This window comes from Elaeis guineensis, chromosome 1 (genome assembly GCF_000442705.2).
Source record: "Elaeis guineensis isolate ETL-2024a chromosome 1, EG11, whole genome shotgun sequence".
NCBI lineage: Eukaryota > Viridiplantae > Streptophyta > Magnoliopsida > Arecales > Arecaceae > Elaeis > Elaeis guineensis.
The window spans coordinates 151,142,453-151,167,163 of NC_025993.2; the positions used below are offsets into that span (position 1 = coordinate 151,142,453).

A 24,711-nucleotide genomic window follows, 5' to 3' on the forward strand; every position below is an offset into this window, starting at 1 on the left:
GATCGCTCTGGGCCAATACCTAGGTTTGAAATATCGGCTGACATATCAAAATCTTGACCGATAAAGCATTTCTAGGATTTCTATGCAGCATTGATTTTGAGATTTAAGTAAATAAAAGGTGATCACAAGGTATCAATCGACATGTTAGTATAATATTGACCAAAATTTTGGAGTCGAACAGTTTGCATCGTCTGCTACAATAAGGGTGGGGGTAATCTATTACAGTGTTGATGAGGGCTCACTATTAATACAAATTGAGATTTCTGGCAAAATGAAAACCTTGGGTGGGCAAGATTAGTTTAGGATCAATTCAAAAGATTTGTACTCAATCTAAAGGAAGCTTAGATCTCCATTAGGGAGCCACATCCAATCTAAGAACAATTTAAAAAATAAAATAAAATAAAATTAAAAGATCATGTTTTAATAAAATTTCTATAATTTTTCTATTAACTAAATATTTTTGGAAAATACAAGTATACAAGTCACATTGGGAAAATGGTTCGATAATTGAATAAAAATCACTTTATACTTTTGTATTCTTTTAATCATTCTTAGACAAATGTGTAAATATTATATGATAAATAATTATTAATGAAAGTGTTAGCTTATCAAGCCGGTAAAGTTGTTGTTGTGTTAATTAGACCAAGTGATCTAGGATTGACTGTTGCCTTCACTAAGACATCTGGGGTGCTAGAGGTTTTTAGTGTAAAACTATCTGATTGTGTAGCTCATCACCTATAAGCCCTTCTATCCACAAAGAGACAGATAATAATCACTAAATATTATTGCTCATGAGTCACATTTGCTAAAATTGGTAAACAACCTCTTAATATTTTTATGTATTGATTATTGCAATTTGTTTAAGTAATCTATGAAAAATATTGGTAGTTTAAAAATGAACTTAAAAAAAAAGAGGGAAAATTAATTTGCTATCTAACTGCAAACATGTTTTATAGCAAATACGCATCAACCATAAATATTTTGTCGATTAGATTTAGTTGATAGTACATGTTAAAGAGTTTATTAAATTATACAAAATTATAATTAGAGATGATAATGGGTTAGATATATTCTTGATAAATCATTATCCTTATCTACCTTGTATTCGTCTTGAGGCGGGGTGGGGCAAAAAGTGTTAAATAGGTTATGTTGGACGGATTGGATGGAATAAATTAAAAAAATCAAATTTATTTTACAAAACAAATAAAAAATATAAAAATAAGCTTGAATATATTTTTAGAGTCAAAGATATAGAACATATAAATCAAATTTTCGATAGTAATAAAAACATAACAATCTTCAAATTAAGAAAAATCATCAACTAAAAAAATGAATTAAATATCATAATATATAACTTTTTACATGTTCAATTTTTTTTGCAATGGTGGAGAGAGAATTTAGGAAGAGCAATATATATCTTGGTCAGAATCGGAGCGGATATTACCGTTACCAGCACCGGCCTTGAATCCACTGCATCATCAGAGTTGGGTCGGTTGGTACTCAATGGGACAGAGAACATTGCCATCTCTAATTATAATGAAGGATTTGGTCAAAAAAATACTAAAAATTGGCATAAATAGAGATATAATGCTGATGTGTCCAACCAAAATAAAATAAGGACGAAAGGAAAATGTGCATCTAAAATATTATTTGACTATTTTATACCTCAGGAACTTGTGACAAAGTTTTACTTTATAGAGTTATAATTATTATCAGTTGATATAAAGGATAACAGAGATTGCCTAAACAAACAAAAGAACCATTGTAGAAACAAGAACATCGAGATCTATGTGCATGGTAGAATTAAGAAATGCGAACAAGGAATTAGAGGGAGTACAACAGCCGCGACCATTATCATTAAAACAACGCCGAGGAGAGCCAATTGAAATAGTTCGAAGATGTGGATGAAAATTTCAGAAAGTGTTCCATATGGAGAGGAATTCAAATTTATATAACACGTCTAGGAACAGAGGGAGAAGAATTAAACCTTTTAAAGATAACGCTACTAGATGGGGCTTTGAATTGACCAGTGAAATTTGACGAACTGACTCCAAATACTAGAAAATTGGCATAATGCCCGTGAACACAAGTTCTCTATGGCGCCACCGTGTGGCCTCCTCTATGCCACACCCGTGATCGAATCACACAGATGTGGCTGCATCTTTGGCCGAGCATGGGCCAAGTGCAATGCATTTTACTATACTATATTAAAGATATCCCAACAAGTGTGGTGGCTAGAAAATTTGTATTATATGCTTACATTTTTGTGCCTCCATACACCTCATAACTAAGCTTGGGTAGACCTGTTACCCTTTGCTCACACCCAAAAAAAAATTCCAAGCAATGCATGGAGACTTGAATATTAATATACATAAGACATCTACTTATTCCTTGATCTTAAAGCCCCAGCTTCACCAATCGCAAAGATCATCCCCCTCAAGTAATAATGTCACTTGCATGGTGATCAGCCTTTTACTCGTTTCACTAGATTATCCAATTAAGGAAGACTTAAATAATAATGACGGGCAGAGCTCCCCTCTTGGGGAAGAGTGAAGGACTTGTAAACCCACGAAGCTAACTTCGATTACCATAGAAAAAGTCACTAATTGTCAACAGAACTCATCATAACTAACGAATACACATTAACAAATGAAGAAACGGTATCTGCCTCGATCCATGGTTACCCTTTCCAAATGAGTGGGAGTCATTTCAAGAGTGAAAGAAAGAGATGCTCAAGGATTCACAAGGAAAGACCTAGTGTTATTACTCTTCCTGCAAAGATAAATTTTCTAGGATAGATACACGATTACCATGCACCTTTATCCATAGAAAAAAAAAACACAACCCATGTTCCATTGTTCTCTACCTCTTCTTTTCCCTCCCTTTTCCTTCTCTCTCCCTCCCTTTTAGAGCTACTTTTCTCTTTCCTATCTTTCCAGATCCCTTGTTCCTTCCTTTCATCGTTTCAAGCAAGGAAAAGATATCAGGTACAGATTCGACGTAATAGTAGTTTCATACTAAGCACCTGTGGATTTGTGGTGTTAAGTAACCTTTGGCTTCTCGTGTGCGCATACGTACCCTTCTATCTTTAGCTTTCTTTGTAACGACATATATAGAACATGAAGCCCGGTGCAGACTAGATACAGTTTGATACAGGAGGCAAGGAATGGAAAAGCCTGAGAGGGTGAGATGGGGACAATTAAATAATTAATTGAGAGAAGAGAAGTGGTGTGGACTACCGTTTTCTTTATGGATCCAGCCAACAACGATGCTCTCCTCTTTCCTTGTCAACAGCCACCGAACTTGGTCAAACTTTCCTCAGCTTCACAGCAAATACTAATGGTCATCTGCATCTCTCCGAGAAGGTGAGATGGATGGGCAATCAGAGCATGAGTGAATAATTTGTTAAGAGCAGATTTGATGCATGAAAGTATCATACGAAAACCAACAATCAGGATGCAATGTTCTCCCTTTCAGTACAATATAATGTGATACATATGAGGTATTTCATCGAGCATTTAGCTAGATATCATGTAGCAGAAATTTGGTCATACACATTGTTGTTGCACCACACAAGACAATAGCCTTCTTTCATGGCAGAGGCACATGAAGAACACGAGGGAAACCAAAGGAAAGCATCTTCTAATGATCTTTTTGAAGGGCTATCCACATGGATCGGCGGAAAGATTAGAAGACTGGTTTTCTTGGACTATCATAAGGATACCATGAGATCAGAAAGATGATTATTTACTTGTAGATGGACTATAACTAGACTTTGTTTTAATCTTTGGTATTGGGAGCTAGCGTTTAGAAATGGAAGACATACAAATTGATAAGCAACTTTGAGGTGGAAAAGGAGCATACATAACTTTTGCTGCACCTCGAGTGGGTGAGCACGTAAGAAAACGTTCCATTTTAGCTTTCACCTCTTTGACAAGGGGGGTGGGGGGGGGAAGAGAGAGAGAGACAACACTATGCCATATCCAGGTGCGCAAAGAATAACTTATCAGATTCACGGTGCTTCAGTACCGAACTTCAGGCTGCAAACAGGATGACCAAACTATATAATGCAGCACTGTTGCGGCCAATCGCCTCGTTGCCCGATCGCCGGGAAGCGAGCACCTGCAAAAGGAAGTCCGCACTGACCGGAGGCGGCTCCGGCGGGGACCCTCCGACGGTCAAGTCAGAGAGGTGACTGGGCAACAGTGAAATGCAGACAGAGAGCTCTGAGAGGGAGAGAGAGAGAGAGGAGCGAGCCTGCGTATGTGGGAGAGACGGGCGGATCCCCCTTTGCATTGTTGCCTTCCCCGGTATATATAGTGGAGCACGGTATGGCGCCGTCATTAATTGGCGCGGACAAGTGAGGAACTGTCAACTCACTGTAGGCTGTCAGAGCCGCCGTGAAAACATCATGTCGCCGTGTAGCCGTCTAATCACCAGGGTTGACCCGGCTCTCGGCGGGACAATGCCCCTAGGTAACTGTGCCGCATGTCCGTGTCAGAGCTGACAACGTCTGGCGGCCGTACGGCGGTTGGTGGAGTCGGCCGACCCAAGGTCGGTGGCCAGCAGAGTGGCGTCGGACTCCTCCGTCGGTCGGCGAGCTTCAAGTGGGTCGGCTATCGGACCTCTGGGTTCAGTCGGTCGGGAATAGACCGTGGAATGGCCGTGGTTAGCCGCTGATGGCGTCCGTTGGCCTGCCGCCCGACTTACGATCGGCCAGTCAGAGTCGTTCGTCGGGCCGTCGGTCGGTCGGTCGGTCGGTCGGTCGGGGCCCCGAGGTCGGGCCCTCCGATGGTCGGTCGGGCCGCCAGCCGGTCGGTCGGTCGGTGGGTATCCCCCAACAGTTGCCCCCCTCCACTCCTAAGTCGGGTGGAGAGCTGGCCGATGCCTTCATTCGGGTAGCAAGGCCGGGCGACTGGGAGTGGATTTGTCGCATGTGCAGATCCGACCGTACCGCCGGCTGATCCGTTGCCTGACACCTCACGAATCCCGAGTGATCCGAACGTCTAGTCGATGCCAGAAGTCGCGCCGGCGTCCGGTGCCGGACGCCGCGTCTTGTCGTCGTCAGTCGTCATGTCGGTGTCAGAAGATCGGGTGCCGGACGATACGGCGTCAGTCGATCGGATATTCGGCGCCGATCGTGGGTGAGGCGTCCCATCGGGAACGCGGACCGGCGCGGGCGGCCGACTGCGGAGCCAACCCCCGCGCGCCGCGTGTCAAGGTGGTTGGCCGGCGCCCGCTCCGGCATTTAATGCGGGCGGTGCGGGCGTCCCGGGGCGAACCGCGCCGAATCCTTAGCCAACCGGCGGGCGCCACGCGTCGCGCATCTGGAGGACCTTGGTCGGCGCGGGAGCATCTCGGCCGTCGGTCGGCCCTATATATATAGGACCTCCCGGACCCTGACCCACATTTGCCATTTGCTGGGGAAACTCTGTCCGGGCGATTTCTCGGTCGTCGCGGGCAGAGCTCTTCTCTACTTCCGGAGGGTCCATCGGGTTCGTGGTCCTCCTTCCCCTTCTTGCTTTCTTCTCTTCTTTCCCTTCTTTCGGTTCCTGCACAATGACCAGGAAACCGACTCAGGGAGCTCGGTCGGGGAACCCGACCGACGACACCCGATCGGCTCCGGAAGATGAGGCCTCCTCGCTTTCGGGGCCGAACGTCGATCAGCTTCGGGAGCACTATCGCATCCCGGAGCAGTTTCGGCTCTATGCTCCAGGGGCCGGCGGTCGGGTCAACAACCCTCCGCCCGGCGACCTGGGGATGTATGTTGAGGACCTTCGTGCGGGTCTTCGACTTCCGATTCCGGAGTTCGTCCGGAATCTGCTTGATTACTACGGACTCTGTCCGACGCAACTGGCGCCGAACTCTGTCCGGCTAATCATTTCTTTCGCGCTGTTGTGTCAGCTCTTGCCGACCAACCCCCGCGTTTCCCTCTTCCGGGCCTTCTTCGTGCTCCGACCCCACCCTAAGGCCCGAGGGTGGTGGCTCTTCAACCCCCGGAAGGGTCTTGCCTTCATAACCGGTCTTCCATCGTCCATTCATGGATGGAAGAACCAGTTTTTCTTTGTTTCCTCTTCCTCCTCTTGGGGCTTTCCTTCTCGCTGGGGTGTACCCCGAACTGAGGCCAACGACAACAGTCGGGTCGACGTGGACGACCGGGAGGACTTCCACCGACTCAAAGACATGTTGGTCCCGAAGCAGAGGGAGCTTGTTACCGAGCAAGCTCTCTATGATGCCGGCCTGAGTCTGGTCCCCCGAATAGGTATCGCCCGATTCCCCAGCTTTTCTTCTTGTTCGGCTTTAGGGTAGTTCTGGTCCGGCCTTTAACATTGGTCGGTTTTGCAGGGACACCGTCGAGGATGAGGCCGACCGACGCCGAAATTCGTCAGTTTGCCGCCGCGAGGAAGAGGCCAGCGTCGGGGGCTGGCCCTTCGCGCCCTTCCAAGAGATCAGCCCCAGTCCCGCCGACCGTGGAAGCGTCGGCGACCGAGGGGTCGGAGCCAATCATAGCCCTCGCTGCTCCGACTGTCCGAGTGGGGGAGAGGCGAGTCGAGGAGAGGCCGGCCGAGGAAGTGGCCGAAGTAGTGTCGACGGTTTCGCCGCCGCGGGCGGAGCCGGATGTCGTTCGGGAAGCCGAACAGCGTCCGGAGGCGTCCGCTGGCGCAACGGGGGGCGCCGGGTCGAACTCCAGCGTCCCATCGCTGCCAGCCCCGTCGGTCGGGGCAGCTGATCGGGGGAAAGCCCCGATGGAGCCCTCGGAGGAGGAGAGATCAATGCCCCCCAGCGCATACTACCCCGAGGGTGCGTCGGCCTTGTCCGACCACAACCTTGCGAGGAGGTTGTGCCAGGGGATCCTCCTCCCCACCGACGTTCAGTCGTTGCGGTCTCGGCAAGTGATCGAAATGCTGTCGCGGTTCTACCCGTCGATGGTGGAGGTAAGCTTCGCGTCACCTTTTTCCTTAGAAGAATTTTCGCTTGCCACATAATTCTGACAAAGCTTTTTTCCGTCGGCAGTTGATCTTCACCATGTCCGAGTTGGAGGCCGGATACCGAAGGTTCGGCGACGTTCGGGCAGCCTTCAAGGAAAGGTCAGCGGCGGCCGAAGCCGAAAGAACGATGCTAGTCGACCAACTGCAGGAGTCGGTCGACCAGGAGGCCAAGTTGACGGACGAGGTCTCCCGGCTTATGGCCGAACTGAAGTCGGCCAAGAAGGAGGCCAAGCACAAAGGTCGGGTCGTGCGTCGTCTTCGACGCGAACGGGACAGTGCCACCTCCAAACTCCAAGTGGAACGCGAGCAACTTCGGGTCAGCCTGGGGAAGCTCGCGGAAACCGAAGAGGACTTGTCCATCGCCCAAATCGACGCTGAAATTGCCAGGGCCAAGGCGGAGTTGGCGAGGGAGGAGCTGGCCCATACTGAGGATGAAGTACGGTCGGCGAGGGAGTCGGCCGACCGTGCGGTTGAAGACTTCCGGGCCTCCGACCAATACAAGGAGGAGATGCTCGAGTCGGGCTTCGCCTCCTACAGGGTCGGGTTTGAGGACGGTCGGGATGCCGTCCATACCTTGTACCCGGAGGTGGACGTCAGCCGAGTCGCGCCGCTACTCGCTGAAGAGGAGGGACCGAAGAGGAGGCCGACCATCTGTCGGGAGGCATCATCCCAACGGAGGAAGCCGTTCCGGAGCAGAAGCCGACCGGAGGTCCCTCGCCGACTGAAGGACATCCTTCTGCCGCCGACCCAGCGCCGCTTATGGTCGAGACGCCGATTCTTCCCGATCCTCCGTCGGTCGAAGAGATTATCCAGGACGAATGATCGGTCCAGCCGACTGTCTTCCTTTTGTTTTTTCTTGAAAATACATGTAATCGGCTTCGGCCCGACTTTGTAATCTCTTTTAATCAATGAATGAAATTGTCTTCCCTTTTCCTTCTTGTTTGTAATGTTTCTTATCGCTGTAATGTCGAACCCAAGTCACCAACTTAGAGAAGTCGCCAACTCTGGTAAGTCGGTAAGACCTAACCGGCTTGCTCAGTTCCGAAGTAGCTTGTATCCCGACTTTAGGTCGGTTTTCAATAATTGTAGTCGCTATTCGGGCGCATCTGTTAAGTCGGGAGCCGACCGAACCTGGTAAAGGTTCGGTAGTCGGACTTCCTTAGATGCGTTCAGTCGAACATCGACCGGCGCAGTGTCGGGGGAGCGATAGTGAGTCGGATCCCCAAGCTCTTGCGTCGGGTTCTCATGTCCTTCGACAGACGGTGGCAAACCGAGTGTCGTTCAGCCGGCCGCAGGTCGGTCGGCGAGTAGTGGGTGCGACTAAGGTCGCGTCATATGATAGACGGTGGTAAGCCGAATATCCCTCGACCGACCGTAGCCTGGTCGGAATGTCGCGGCAACAGCCGCGTGGGCTTTTAGCCTTTCTTCGGTCGGGGCCCGATCGATCAGTCGGCCGATGGATATGCCCGAAAATTCGACCGTAGAAGGATTATAAACTCCCGTCATCGTAGATGCATCGGTCCGTGTAAGGGGCCGATGTGTCGTCGGTGCCAGGTCCGCGTCGATGCGTTGGGGCTGAGCGCCGATCAGTAGTCGAAGGGTTAGAACTCCGATTTTTCAAACCGAACTTGTATTCCAACGATTGAATTACAGAATTCACTGGTAATACAGCTTCAAGTTGTCGGCGTTCCAAGTCCGGGGAATGGGTTTCCCCTCAAGGGTCTTCAGTCGGTAGGCCCTCGGCCCGAAGGTGTCAGCAACCTTGTAGGGTCCTTCCCAGTTGGGAGCCAACTTCCCTTGGTCCAAGGGCTTTGACACCTCCGCCTTCCTCAAGACTAGGTCGCCAGGTTTAAAGAGCTTTGGTCTGACCTTGGCGTTGTAGTACCGGGCGACCCTCTGTCGGTAGGAGGCCATTCGAATTTGAGCCTCATCTCGCAGTTCGGGGAGAAGATCTAGGTCGGCTCTCCGGCTTTCGGAGTTGTCCGGCTCGCGGTACTGCTCGACCCTTGAAGATGGCAGGTCAATCTCGAGCGGGATCATGGCTTCTGTCCCGTAGGCCAAACTGAACGGTGACTCTCCGGTCGGGACACGGGGGGTCGTTCGGTAAGCCCATAGGACGGAGCCCAGCTCGTCGACCCAGAGGCCCTTGGCTTCGTTCAGTCGGGTCTTGAGTCCATGGAGCAAGGTTCGGTTCATCACCTCAACCTCACCATTGGACTGTGGGTGCCCGACTGAAGTTAGTCGATGACGGATGTGGAACCTGGCGCAGAAGTCCTTGAAGTCTTGGTTGTCGAATTGCCGTCCGTTGTCGGTGATGATGGTGTGCGGCAATCCGAACCTGAAGATGATGGACTTTTGGACGAAGTCCTCCATCTTCCGCTCGGTGATCTGCGCCAAGGGCTCGGCCTCGACCCACTTCGTGAAGTAGTCGATGGCGACAACGATGAACTTTCTCTGGCCCGACGCTGGTGGGAACGGACCAAGAATGTCGACTCCCCACTGAGCGAAGGGCCACGGAGCGACAATGGGAGCGATTTGGCTGGCCGGTTGGTGCTGAATATTGGCATACTTTTGGCATGGCTCGCACCTCCGGACCAACTCTGCCGCATCCTTCTTCATGGTCGGCCAGTAGTAGCCTTGTCGCAAGACCTTGAAGGCTAAGGATTTGCCCCCCAAGTGGTTCCCGCAAATTCCTTCGTGAACCTCTCGGAGAGCGTAGTCGGCGTCGGTCGGTCCCAAGCACCTGAGCAGAGGGAGGGAGAACGACCTCTTGTAGAGTCGGCCGTCCATGATCACATATTGTGACGCCGACCATCGGAGTCGCTTGGCCTCCGCGGGATCTTCGAGACTGGTCCCGTCGGACAAGTACAGGACGATCGGGTCCATCCAACTTGGTTCGGACGTTAGCTGCTGCACTTCTTCGACCCGATCAATGCTCGGCTGTTGGAGGTTTTCGACAAACGTCCGACCCAAAGAATCATAGGCCGACGTTGCCAATCTGGAGAGAGCATCGGCACGGGCGTTCTCCGTCCTGGGGATGTGGGAGATCTCGAAATACTCGAGGCGGGCCACGAGATCCTTTACCTTCTGAAGATACTTGATCATGGTCGGATCTCGCGCCTCGAAGTCGCCCTTGACCTGCCCCACGATCAGCTGAGAGTCGGAGAATGCCCGGAGGCTGTCGACGCCCAATTCCTTCGCCATCCTCAAGCCCGCGAGGAGTGCCTCGTATTCGGCTTGATTGTTGGAGGCCTTGAAGTCGAACCGGAGGGCGTATTCGATGACTACCCCATCCGAGTTCGTGAGCAGGAGCCCGGCCCCGCTTCCCTGAGCGTTGGAGGCTCCGTCGATGTGAAGTACCCAGGTGGAGATCGGGTCCCGCTCAGAGACCGAATCTCGTCCCGGGCCTTCAGCTCCCGACCTTTTGTCGGTCGTCGGGCATTCGGCGATGAAGTCGGCCAAGACCTGAGCCTTCAAGGCAGGCCTTGGTCGGTACTGAATGTCGAACTCGCTAAGCTTCATTGCCCATTTAGCGAGTCGTCCGGATGTGTCGGGTCGGCGCAGTACGGCCCTCAGGGGCTGGTTGGTGAGTACCACGATGGCGTGGGCCTGGAAGTATGGTCGGAGCCGTTGCGCGGAGACGATCAGGGCGAAGACCATCTTTTCCGTCTCCGAGTATCTGGCTTCGGCGCCGTGGAGCACTTTGCTGATGTAGTAGATGGGCTGATGGGTTCGGCACTCGTTTTCCCGAACGAGCACCGAACTGATCGCTTCAGAAGATGTGGCCAAGTAGAGATACAAGGTCTCCCCGATCTGCGGCTTTACGAGCAGCGGCGGGGAAGCCAAGTACCTCTTCAGGTCTTCAAAGGCCTGTTCGCATTCATCCGACCAAGAGAAACCGTTCGCCTGGCGCAGGGTTTTGAAGAACGGGAGGCACCTTTCAGCTGATCGGGAAATGAATCGGCTAAGAGCGACGATTCTCCCATTCAGTTGTTGGACCTCCTTCTTGGTGTTCGGATGACGCATGTCGAGGATCGTCTTTATCTTCTCAGGGTTGGCCTCGATCCCTCTCTGAGAAACGAAGAATCCGAGGAACTTCCCCGAGGTCACCCCGAAGGCGCATTTGGTCGGATTGAGCTTCATTCGGTGTCGTCGAAGGGTGCGGAAGGTCTCCTCGAGATCCTGAACATGGTCCGGGATCTGCGTGCTCTTTACCAGCATGTCGTCCACGTACACCTCCATGTTACGCCCGATCTGGTCTTTGAAGACCTTGTTGACGAGTCGCTGGTAGGTGGCGCCGGCATTCTTCAATCCAAAGGGCATCACCCGATAACAGTAGAGGCCCTTGGGGGTCACGAACGCGGTGTGCTCCTCGTCTTCAGGCGCCATCCGGATCTGATTGTACCCGGCGAAGGCGTCCATGAAGCTGAGCAGTCGAAATCCGGACGTCGCATCCACCAGCTGGTCGATCTTCGGGAGCGGGAAGCTATCCTTCGGGCACGCTCGGTTGAGGTCGGTGTAGTCGATGCAGATCCTCCACTTCCCGTTGGCTTTCTTGACCATGACGACATTGGCGAGCCAATCGGGGTACGTGGATTCCCGAATGAAGCCCGCCTCGAGCAGCTTGTCCACTTCCTCGTCGATGGCCTTCTGCCTTTCTGGGGCGAAGGACCTTTTCTTCTGCCTCACCGGTTTCATCGTCGGGTCGATGTTGAGTCGGTGAGTCATTGTTTCCGGAGGGATGCCCGACATATCTGCTGCCGACCATGCGAATACGTCGGCATTGGCCGTCAGCAATTCTGCCAGTCGATGTCGCTCGGTGTCGGGCAAATGAGACCCGATCCAAACTTTTCTGTCGGGATTTTCTTCTATCGGGATCGCCTCGAGCTGCTCGGCCGGCGAACCCCGCTCTTCCTCCTCCCGTTGATCCAGTTTGTCAATTGTCAGGGGATCCTTTGTCTCGTCGCTTTAGGCGGAGATTTGAAAGCATCGTCGGGCGAGCTGTTGATCCCCGCGCATCTCCCCGACTCCGTTTTTGGTCGGGAATCGAACAAGGAGATGGTACGTCGAGACGATCGCCCTGAGGGCGTTCAGTCCGGGTCGCCCGAGTATGGCGTTGTAGGCCGAAGGAACTTGGACGACCGCGAAAATGAGGGAGACCGTGCTTTGCCGTGGTTCGGTACCGACCGTCACGGGCAGGGTGATTTCTCCTTCTGTCGTGACGGTGTCTCCGGCAAAGCCGATCAAGGGCGTGGAGACCCCACTAAGTCGATCCGTCGGTAGTCGCATTCGGGAGAAGGTCGAGTAAAACAAAACATTTGTCGAACTTCCATTATCAACAAAAATTCGTTTTACATCGTAATTGGCTATTGTCGCCGACACAACAACAGCGTCGTCGTGGGGAGTCTGGATGCCCCGAACGTCGTCTTCCGCGAAGGTGATTACGTCGTTCGGTCGTGGCTTTTTCATCGGCTCCCCCCTGTAGACGTCCCCGATCCCAGCCGCTTGGAAATCATGTTGATGACTCCGGCCGTCGGCTGGTTAGTCGGTGCCTCTTCAGTCGGCTGGCGGCGTCGATCGGCAGTCGGTCGGGTCGGCGGACCCTTTCGAAACTTGCCGAGATACCCCCGGCGGATGAGATTTTCGATCTCATCCTTCAACTGGATGCATCGCTCAGTGTCGTGGCCGTGGCTCCGATGGAACCGGCAGTACTTCCGATGGTCGAGGCCCTTTGCCTTCAGAGGCGGAGGCCGTCGCAGGTATTCCTTCCCTTCGATCTCCATCAAGATCTGTGCACGGGGAGCGGAGAGAGGGGTATAGGAGTCATACCTGGGACGCACCGACCTCGGAGTCTGTCGGCGGGGTGATTTTTGGATCTGTCGGGGTGGAGAAAGCCGACTACCGGCCGAGGGCCTGCTTGGTTCGGCGGGCTCCCGACCTTTTCTTCGCTTCTCCTTCGGACCCCTGGGCTCGACCAGGCGTCGGTCGGACGCTCCTTCGTCCGCGCGCATATACTTGTATGCGCGCTCCAGTAGCTCGGCGTATGTTCGGGGGAGGGTCTTGTCCAGAGAATAAGTAAATCGGGACGACCTCAGGCCCCTCTTCATGGCTGAAACCGCCATGTCTTCGTTGAGGTCCCGGACCTCGAGCGTGGCCGCGTTGAATCGCGCCACGAAGTGTCGGAGCGTCTCGTTTTCCCCCTGCTTGAGGGAGAAAAGGCTATCCGACGTTCGCGGCGGCTTTCGGCTGGTGCTGAAATGGGCCACGAACGAGTGCTCGAGCTGCGCAAAGGAATGGATACTGCCCGATCGAAGACCGGAGTACCAAGCCCTGGCAGCCTTGCGGAGCGTCGCGGGGAAGCCGATGCAGAAAAGAGCGTCGGTTGCCCCTTGGATCGTCATGAGAGCTTTGTAGCTCTCGAGGTGGTCGACTGGGTCGGTGGAGCCGTCGTATGGCTCCACGTGCGGCATCTTGAACCGACTGAGAATCAGCTCGTCGAGGACCAGTCGGGAGAGAGGTTGGGCGGTCTGGAAGTCGACGTCGTTCGAAGACTTCTGGCCGTCCATCTGCAGTTGGGCGAGTCGGCGGTCGATCTCCTCGAACCGTCGCTCGTAGTCGTCCGCTCGTCGATGCTGGGAGACCCCAGGAGTGGAGCCTCCGGAAGACTCTGAAGGAGAGGCCGACGGTGTGCGCGGCCGCTTTTCCTTCCTCGCCCGTTCCAACGGGGAAGGAGAGGGCCGCTGGGACCGTCGGTCGTCGCGCCGAGGTCGTCCCTCCTCCTCCCCGTGGGAGCGCTGTTGGGAGTGCTCGCCTGGAGGCGGAGGGGTCGGCGCGACCGTCGGCGGCTGCTCCTGGAAGGCATAGGTCGGGCCGCCGGTTGTTGCTGGAGGCTTTTGACTGCGTCGGTCAGTACGGTCATCTGCCGTACAATGGCCGCAATCTGCGCCTCCGTAGTCACTGCAGGGCGCGGAGAGCTAGGCTCCGCCGCCGGTGGTGGTGGAGAGGCCTCTTCCCGGCGGGAAGAACGCCTTGCCGACCCAGTGATTCTCGATCGTTGAGCTCTTGTCTTTGTCATGTTGACCCCTACCTGGCGCGCCAATCTGTTGCGGCCAATCGCCTCGTCGCCCGATCGCCGGGAAGCGAGCACCTGCAAAAGGAAGTCCGCACTGACCGGAGGCGGCTCCGGCGGGGACCCTCCGACGGTCAAGTCAGAAAGGTGACTGGGCAACAGTGAAATGCAGACAGAGAGCTCTGAGAGGGAGAGAGAGAGAGAGAGGAGCGAGCCTGCGTATGTGGGAGAGACGGGCGGATCCCCCTTTGCACTGTTGCCTTCCCCGGTATATATAGTGGAGCACGGTATGGCACCGTCATTAATTGGCGCGGACAAGTGAGGAACTGTCAACTCACTGTAGGCTGTCAGAGCCGCCGTGAAAACATCATGTCGCCGTGTAGCCGTCTAATCACCAGGGTTGACCCGGCTCTCGACGGGACAATGCCCCTAGGTAACTGTGCCGCATGTCCGTGTCAGAGCTGACAACGTCTGGCGGCCGTACGGCGGTTGGTGGAGTCGGCCGACCCAAGGTCGGTGGCCAGCAGAGTGGCGTCGGACTCCTCCGTCGGTCGGCGAGCTTCAAGTGGGTCGGCTACCGGACCTCTGGGTTCAGTCGGTCGGGAATAGACCGTGGAATGGCCGTGGTTAGCCGCTGATGGCGTCCGTTGGCCTGCCGCCCGACTTACGATCGGCCAGTCAGAGTCGTTCGTCGGGCCGTCGGTCGGTCGGTCGGTTGGAGCCCCGAGGTCGGGCCCTCCGATGGTCGGTCGGGCCGCCAACCGGTCGGTCGGTCGGTGGGTATCCCCCAACAAGCACAATAAAAGTTACATTTTTCCTCATAAGCAATCTCATAAACTTTTACAAGAATAATGTGTGACTTCACCAATTTTTCGAGAGAAGAATTTAAAAGGGGAACATATTGAACAGATCATCTTACATATTTTACTTCGTTCCATTGGTCACAACTGCAGTCGCTAAATAAGTTTTTAGCTCGCTGAAAAAAAAAGAGTAACTGAATCCAGAAGCAACCAGCGCTATGCAAAACTGGAATGACCAAGAACTTGACGTTGTCCTCCATGTCAGTAACCAGTGAATATCTTGGGTGGTTGGACCAGCAAAATATATAAACGGCAAGGTAAAATCTTCAGCCACGTTTGAAATGTTCTCGGATGAACCTTTCTGCATGAGATGGGTACTTTTCTCGAATATATGCTCGAAGACACTTCTGGTAGGAAAAATCTATCCAGACACCATCAGTTCTTACAACAAACAGGCACCTTGAATTTCTGAATTGTGGATGTCGATCAACCTTTGAAAACATAAATCAAGTCAGCTTGTTTCAATAACCTAACATGCCCATTAGAGTAATGTAAATTCAGATCTGAGAGCTGAAATAATCCATTTATGAATAGGGAAAAACCAATTATATGGCTTAAGTAGAAGCACAATTTTCTTGCCAAAAAAAAGCCCCATGCTGTTCCATATGCAAACACACAAGCACATAAAAGAGAAGGTAAAAAATTACACTATTCTATGCATACCTAAGCTTGGCAAACTGCTTAACAAGATTACAGTTACAGAAGGGAAAAGCAAGAAAAAATAAGAGGTAACATTTGTCAGGAAAAAGATGTTTGATGGATATAGAAATTAAACCTATTGAAAAGTAAAAATATTAATGCAGTCACCAGTTCGATTTTGTTTATTAAATTTAAAACTCAGAATTTCTATGCATAACAAGGCAATTTCCCACTTATTTCCAGGCATTCTTCCATTTTCATACTTGAAGTAGCATGCATGCTATGGCCTCCAGGGAAAACTAAGAACATGGAGAATGTGATTGCACAAAACTATGACAGGAATTTGGCTCATAGCAAATAAGAACACACAATGTGGAGTCTCAGATTCTTCTGCATACTTAGGCAAGAAGTTCAACTAGAAATTGAGCAAATAATCCATCAAGAACAATTCAAAAAGAGATGCATATGGCAATTTTTTTTAAATAACTAACACGTGAATGCATTTGCACATAAAAGGGCAAAAGATGATGCAACATTTATGGTATACATCATACAGCTACATGGGGTAGCTAAAATGGCATTGTCACAATCTCAAATGCTACTCATCATATGAAAAGACAATAGTTGAAACCTTGGTAGATGCATCTTCTGTATGTGCAACACAGATCATCTCAAGAATTTTTGAGAATACAATTATAATTTCTGTGGCCTTTCCTGCTCTTGGAAAACAGAATATGCTGTTATGTTGCATGTTGGCCAGAAGTGACCGGATGTTGACAGTATTTATTCTGCCCACAAGCACAAGTTTTCTGCTCAAATAATTGAACAATTCTGTGCACTGTTTTGATGTTTAACCTGGCTAGGTACAAAGTAGAACAACCAAATAGCACAAGGAAAAGGATTTAAGTTGAAAGAGACTTCCATTGAATACAAAATATTATGGAAATATTGATTTTAATAACCACATAGCATTTCATAAACATGAAACTACATCTCACATTGTCAATAAAGCCAGGACAGAGACCAGCAAAATAACAGAAGGCTAGCATCCAAAAAACAATCAACAGGACACCTAATGGAACAGGTCTTTTATATTCGATCATGATTCCCATGTACTACTCAGTTATTCATACAAGTCAATTTGGCTGAGTATTTGCCTACGCCAAGGCATGAAGGCAGTTGGCCATATCAAGAATTATTTCCTCTTCTTCTAGACTCTTTTCAATATTTTTATCATTCTAAGTTATACTAAAGGCACATTGTATTTGAAAGAAAACAAGTTATATGAAAGAAGTGAAGCTTAAAAGAGACGGGTTTTGAAGAGAGAAAAATTATGAAAGGTAACTCAAATCAAGATATATAATCAACTTTGAGTTGGTTCAATTGCATTTATAGACAGTTTCACAACCATGGCAACCTCCATTGGCACGTGTGATGGTGTATCATTCTATCATATGGGCAATGCACATCAACACATTAATACAGGCCAGTGCAAATATGCACCCTTTATCAGTCCTGGTGACTGTGTAGACATCATACGACATGCAGCACATGGACTCACTGAGATCCTTGGCTAAACCTCCATCAATCCTAACTTCATCTCTTCCCATCCAGATATTGTTAATACATAAAGAAAATGGTCCAGGCACCTTAATTCCATGTTAAGAGATGCAATAAATCAATATATGTGTAATCAAATGCAAATATGTTATGTCCTATATGTATGATTTTTGCTCGATTACTGTTAGCATTTTTAAATATAAGGTCTTTCCATATAGATAAAATAATAATGGAGGCAGTGCTTCAACACAATATGCACATGCAGGCATTGCAGTTAATATGCCACCATTTTCAATCTTAAGGTCTTCAACGCAGATGTCCTGGTTCAGTGACGAAATCCAGACAAATAGAATGCCATCAAAGATGTCTCTGCATTGCAGCACATTTAAAAGAAGGAATTATGTATTTTAGGTTATACATTCAACATCGAAACTAATTTCTTCTATGACTATGCGATACAATCATAAATATGTAATCCAGAGGAACAGACCAAATAAAAATATCCAATCATATTATCATAAGATAACTCATGATGAACATTTTTAATGCTTTTGCATCACTCTTGTAGAATAAAGTGGAGGCATTTTACAAAGGCAAAAAAAAAAACAGAAAAATACAATTATTGGTAGTCTGTGGTTCTGGAAAGGTGTATCAAAACAAAGAAAATGAAGCAAAGTCATAACCAGGTTGTTAGTTTACCATTATAGAATCAAGGCCACAACCAATCTTATCTTCTGAATGTGGATGATATGCAAGAAGTTTTTCGACAACCACCTTCTCATCTTCATCATTTAAACGTTCCCCATCCCTATATCTGTTAAAAATTCAAGTATGAAAAGGGCAGAAAAAGTTTCAGACAGAATCATATAAATTTGCGACACCTCCAAAATGGATAAGTAGAAATTATATCAGTTATCAAATAAAAAATTGATCTCATGCTATTTTTTCTTGCTACCTAATGACACTTACACTAATTGGATATTGCCCATTAGCAGCCAAATTTTTATTGTGACTCACATGCCAACTGAAAGAACTCATGTTCTAATAGAAAAGCAGCATTTTCAGGGGACAAATAAAGCATAGCATTGCAAATAACAAAAGAAATTCTACCAGTGAATTTGTTAAAAAATGGATCTCGTTTTTCTGGAACCAGAATCGTTTGCCTAAGGGAAGATTTTGGAGAAATGCATGTCAAGGGTCCACATATCTTCATCCAAATATTTACTCAAATGAAAGTTACAAGGATTTGGCAGCAGTACTGAAGAAGGAAACGTGCCAAGCATCATGACAATCAAAGCAAAATGTGCACCAGCTTGTTATCTAAATAGCAAAATCATGAACAATGATATTACTATGTAATAATGTAGAATTATCATGCAACTTTGCATAAGGTGTTTGAGATTGGATGTTAATAGTGAAGTCTTGAAAATGCTAGGATTTTGCTTCAATACTGTTGTCATTTCACAAAAGCAAACTTCTACAGATAACCAGATGATTTTTTTTATCCATTTGTTAAAGAGATTGGTGTACTACATTGTATGTTTATGTTAATATTAAAGAGACTGGTGTATTGTCTGTACATGTTATATCTGTAAACGACATAAGTGAGCCACAGACATTATAATCGTAAATATGGTGCTATTACCCCAATTTGCATTTGTGGTATAATTGCAATCCTTCCAACCTTGCTTTTCATGTTCTATGGTATCAAAACATAGAACTTTGTTTTAAACAGTACCATGAGAACTTTGAAGTTCTATTTTACGGTGGCTCATCTTTGGTCAATCTTGATTGTTGACACAAGGTACTTATCACCTAGGAAGCACAGATACCGGTACGCGGCACGAATACTTTATGGTACGGATACGCTGATATGGCAAAAATTGAAAAAACCATAATATGGATATGGCTAGATATTTTATATTTTTATTAATATTTGAATATATATAATATTTTAATATTAATAAAAATATATGAAAAAATTGAATCATATATATAATATTTGAATATTAATAAAATTAAGTTCTCAAATCTCAACTAAATTTATAAGTATCATCATAAAAAACGAACAAACACTTGCAATTAACGAAAAGAAAAAAAAACTAGCAGTCTAAATAAGTAGAAGAAATCAAAATAGTAAGTCTTGATAATCAAGTGATAATAATTTCAGCTACTTCATTCTCTGTATCATCAGTAAAAAGCTTCTTCTCCACATCTGGTTCATCAAGAAACAAACTTGCAATCTCAAGAATGCAGAGATAGAAGTACCAGTACCGTATCGGAAACATTTTCATACCGAAAATGTATCCGATGCTGGTACATGCTTGAAATAGGAGTATCTGTGCTTCATAGCTTATCACCAATAATGAAATAGCCAGATATGCTTCAGAACCAAGCTGAAAATTGTCAGCTTACCACCGTCTATCATATCTATCTGATCTTAAGTGGGTCTAGGAAGGAAAAGTACATATACAGAAAGAATAAAAGTAGCAGATTTCTCAAATGATACCAGAGCCCTATAGAAACTGATACTAAGAGGTCCAGATCACTCTGGAACATAATTCTATGACTAAATGGTTCACTAAATTCAGCCTCTAACCAAACCAAGATAGTTCAAACTTATTTTACTCAAGACAACATTATCGCTAAGATTAAACTATACTTTTTTTATCCAACACAGTTCCAAATACAAACTGATAATTAAAATTACAATGCTTACAGATTTCAAATTTAACCTTTTCTATCATTCTAAACCCACCAAAAGTTAGAGCGTAAAACCCTTTGTAGCTTCCACTCATCAATTCCCTGAAAATTGCCATTATATCTTGATTCTTTAAATCCAGGAACCGTCTTTAAAATTTTGACTACTAACTTCTTAACCAAGAATGCCTAGATAGAAGCATTTGAAATCATAATAAACATGTGAACCTTTGAACAGAAATTGTTGGATAGCCAATTTAACCTCTTGGCTCAACCAATTTTTCAGCAAACTCATCTTCCAAAACATTGAGTATGCTTTATATACCAGCCCTCTAACATAGTTTTTCATCATTTTGTCCCTTCAATCACCTTATGAGCTCTCCATAATCTTCATATTGATGATGACATGCTATGTCAAAGTAACAAATAAGTCTCAGCTCCATGATATCATGGGTGTGTAAGAGTATATAGAGTGGTAAGAGGATAGGCTTTAAGGGAGAAAGCCCAAGGCTGAAAAGAATATTATTTCTGTTAGCCAACTTACTCTCTGTTCAGAGAGGATGGTTCTTATCCCACCAATTCAGAGAGAGAGAGAGGAAAAAAGAAAAAGAAAAATCATAAAGAGGGAATTAGTACGGCCCTATTTTTGCAGTACGCATATCATTAAAATTAATATTTGCCCACCTACATAGTTTAAGAGAAACCCCATAAAAGCTGTGAACTTGTTTTCCTCTCAAACCAATGAAATCACTGCTCATGAGGGCCCTTCCCACCTAGTTTTGCATGTGAACTCTTTGAGGAAAAAAAAGATAACAATTTCTAGAAACATGCTGGGCCCTTCACGTGAATTCATATATATAGCTTATGCTTCATGATCAAGAAGTAATACATGTCGCTTGTAGCCCATCAGATACATGGAGAACCGAACATGAATTCATTCATAAGAAGCATGTTTGACTTAATACATGCTCAGCCACATATTTGTGGGTATATAAGAAACATGTCAGGTACCATCAAGAAGTTATATGTCATGGTTATTCATGCATGTTGCCAAAAAGGACCTGGAAGTTATTCATATTATCCTTATCATATGCAACTGTCCATAACCACTCCAAGTGCAGCTTTCCTGCATTCTTTCTGTTTAGAGCAGATGCATATCTTGAAGAGGCAAAAAAGAAACAGGGACCCACAAGATACCTGTGCATCTGTATAGGCACATGCCATGGGGCTATGCCGTTCCTCATCTTATAATTTCTACATATTTCTTATTTGTCAGATTCATATAAAATATATGTTTAAAATGGACGAATACTCTTGAACAAACTTTTCTCCTCTCTACTTTACTCTTCTTTCTTTCTAATTTACACTTTTTCTATTTAATGTCAAGCTACAACAAACTCCTGCCATGTAGCACTCCTCTACCACAACCCCATTATCACTACACTCACCACCATCTTGCTATGTTATCTCCTCTTTAACAGCAAATTTGATAACCTTCATAAGCCACAAAGACCATGTCCATACTCAACCTTGCTATAGTGCAATCAACATTATTTCTTCTTGCGCTAGATCATTGTCTTATCATCTTCTACATCTAGCTTATCTTCAAAACCTTTTCCCGCAAAACAATGGTCATAGTAGTCAAAGATAGGGCAAAAAGAGTTTTAAGACACCGAATTCTTCATTCACCACCACATAAAACAATGCGTTTTGGCACATCACCTCAACCACTATGGTCTTATACCATGATCTTTCAATTGCTTTATTCACTGCCATATAAAAGTACCATCCACATTACGCCACACTGCCTTGCCTTCTTTTAAACTGACTTGTGCAGTTGCTATGTCATGCTGCATTGTGATTCCATTTATTTGTTATGCACTCATGCCATTCATATTGCACCCTAGAAATGTGTAGGTAGGCCATGGTGTCATCATTCTACCAACCATGGTATTGAATTTTGTAACAACACTATAAAACCCAACCACAATATCACTCCCCTTACTATAGTTATTGCTTCCATCTCTGCACCTTAATATACCTGATACAAAATTTGGGCTGCTAAGGTTTTGACAATATTCTCCTTTTACACAATATCTTGCTTCCCTTATCATAACAACTTATTCCTACCATCCTGTTACATAATGTCTTTTCTCCCTTATCATAACAACTTATTCCTACCACCTACTAATATGCTTGTCTGATTCATCCTTCCTATAACCATGTATGACTCTCTATTCTCTTCCTTTTCCAATATTTTCATTATCTTCTATATCTTGTTTTCTCTGTCTTGGAGCGGTTATCCATAAAATAAAATGTATGCGGGAGATATTTTCCCGGACAATAGACATGTGTCAGTATGCAAATGGTGGAGCTTGTTATGCTCATTACTTTTTACTTTGAAGCAGTTTTAAAACATGACCTCTGAATCAAAGGCTCTTTGCCATTAAAGGTAATAAAAAACACATTTTTAGGTATGCTAGAAGTCAATGACAGACAAAAATGCCCTCTCCCGTAAGGTGGATATGACAAGATAAGCATACTGACAAACATATGTGTTTAAATCAATTGCTATTAATACATTATCTCCCTTTGGAATGTTTTAAACATGTTGGGGGTAGATTTAAGATCCCATAGGGACCATTCTTTCGGACGAATAATTTTATTTTCATGTTGTATGATAGGTATTCCAAAATTTGTTGCTTCATACTACATGAATGAAGAAATTTTGAATGATCAACCCCGTTGCCCATGATGAACCCCGTTGCTCATCGATTAATTCACCCTTATATTTGTCTTCTAGTGGCAACTTCAACCCATGCCTATCTAACAAGTTTTTTTGGGTGACTAGGTTCAACTCCTATCAAGTTCTCTCATGGGTCTATGATAGATCGTTTGAATTATGACACTATGAAGCAAGCTTCAATGATATTGGAAGAAATCCCTTTGCTGCTGCTACTCTCCTTGAGGGTAGTTGGCTATCTACTAACTTTTTTTTGCATACAAAACCTTGATAAATGCTTTGTAAGTCTAGGAAGTAATGTTGGTGCATCTATGCAACCTCTATTACAAGGCTGACTAGACTCCTAACCCTAGATCAATAAAACTCCCAGCCTCACCCTTGCTATAATTGAGGTTCAACGCTAAAGGGGCAAATTATAGCAGGTCCAGCTGCCCATCACAATCAAGAGCTCACCATCCAAAAACTATTCCATGAAGCAGTAGTTCATTCTGGAAGATTTCACTTTCCTTCCAGCGGTCATTCTTCAAACAAGATCATTTTGCTCCTCTGCTTGATATATAAGACCATGTGCATGACTACACAACAAAATCTCTAAGGGCTCAAACTTGAAAAAGTATCAATGTGAAAATTCTTTCACATATAATGCCAGGTTATTTACCTAGGGATGCTCCAACAGATTTATCAGTGAACGAGTGATTAGCAATTTCATGAAAATTCACGTAAAGGCATTACTTTATGATCCCTCTTCAAAAACCTATTTGGTCCACTATGATTTCAATACCCTTTAATCAACTAAAAACCCAGTGTAAGTCTCACAACTTCCTCGGTAGAGGTACCTGTCGGAGTGGAGTATCTCCTTGGTGAGGATGGTGATGGGCTCGATGTCATCAAGGATCTCCTCTTCTCTATCCTTCCACTTCTTGTACTCGGGATGGTCGGCCCATTGCTTGGACGACGGCGTCAGCGGCGGAGACGGAGACGGCCCTTTGGCGGAGACGTGGGTGCCCTCGCTCGCCGACGCAGCGGTCTCCCGCGACTGGGGCTCATCGGCGGCGGAGAGGCCGGAGGCGAAGGAGCGACGCGGGAGGGCCGCGCGCGGGATGCGGGCGCGGAGGAGAGGAGCGCCTCTCAGCAGTAGGAGAGCTGCCGCATAGGCCATGTGAGCGAGGAGATGATGGCGTCTGACTGAACCCGATCACAATAAAAATGGGAAAAGCCTTTCAAGGAAGGAAGTTACTACCGCGGTCTGGGGTTGATTTGGTTCGCCCGAGTTAGGCGTTAGCGCACGTTTCATGTGGCTCAAAGTGCAGTTGCAAATGAATCGACCTCTCCACGAGCTATTCAGGGGGTGTTTGATTAGGGGAATAAAGATATGGAATAAAAATAGAAATGGATAACTTTGATTTTAGTTGTTTGGTTAGAGGGAGTCTCGCTCCGATTCTCATCCTGAGAGAAATGGGAATGGCCCAATTTCTCTATAACTAAATCAGAATCATCCCCATGGGAGTCAAAATCTCATTCCGGTGAAACGAGATAAAACTTTTAAAAAAAACACATATCGGCGGGCCAGGAGCTGGTGTCTGCGGGTGGGCAGGGAAGCGTGGAGGTGCGACGGGGACGGATGGGGGTTTGGTGGCGTGGAGAAACCGCGGGCCGCAGAGAGGGAGCAGCGGCTTGTTTCCCGGCGTTGGCGGGTCGAGGTCATGGACAAGAGCGATAGGCGGTCATCGCCCGCGGCGGCGCCCCCACCTCCACCATCGTCGAGACTGCCGTCATTGTGTTGCTTCTCTGAAAGCTTCTCGCGGGTCAAGCGGCCATCGAAGGTGGAGAAGATCTAGAGGATGTCATCGGCCATAGTCTCCATCCGGCCTAGTGTCCTGGCAATCTGTCGGACGGCGGCGAGAAGCTTATCCTCTCCGTTCTTAGAGGCCATTCCAATTGGAAACCTCTCTACTACTCCCTTCCTAATTCAGCCACTGCCACCACTCCAGCCGTCACTTGCCGTCATTCTCTACCATAGCCAGCAAGCGAAAATTAGGGCTTTTGAAGATAGGGTTAGATTTAGGGTGGGTTTGGATTGAGCGGTGGGAGAGCATTTTAGATTTTTATATAAAATATAAATAATTTTTATAAAATTATTTATATTTTATA

The 24,711-nt window shown here is 47.0% G+C and overlaps 1 protein-coding gene across 1 annotated transcript; it reads right to left on the minus strand.

Annotated features, from left to right (window-relative positions):
- Nucleotides 1–14,851: 14,851 nt before the first annotated feature.
- LOC105060984 (protein DCL homolog, chloroplastic) lies at nucleotides 14,852–23,766 on the minus strand. Its single transcript, XM_010944892.4, has 3 exons — nucleotides 23,397–23,766; nucleotides 17,817–17,931; nucleotides 14,852–15,349 (listed from the first exon to the last, which is right to left on the minus strand). The coding sequence occupies exons 1-3, from the start codon at nucleotides 23,717–23,719 to the stop codon at nucleotides 15,185–15,187; spliced, it is 603 nt and encodes a 200-aa protein (XP_010943194.1). The 5' UTR covers nucleotides 23,720–23,766; the 3' UTR covers nucleotides 14,852–15,184.
- Nucleotides 23,767–24,711: the final 945 nt, after the last annotated feature.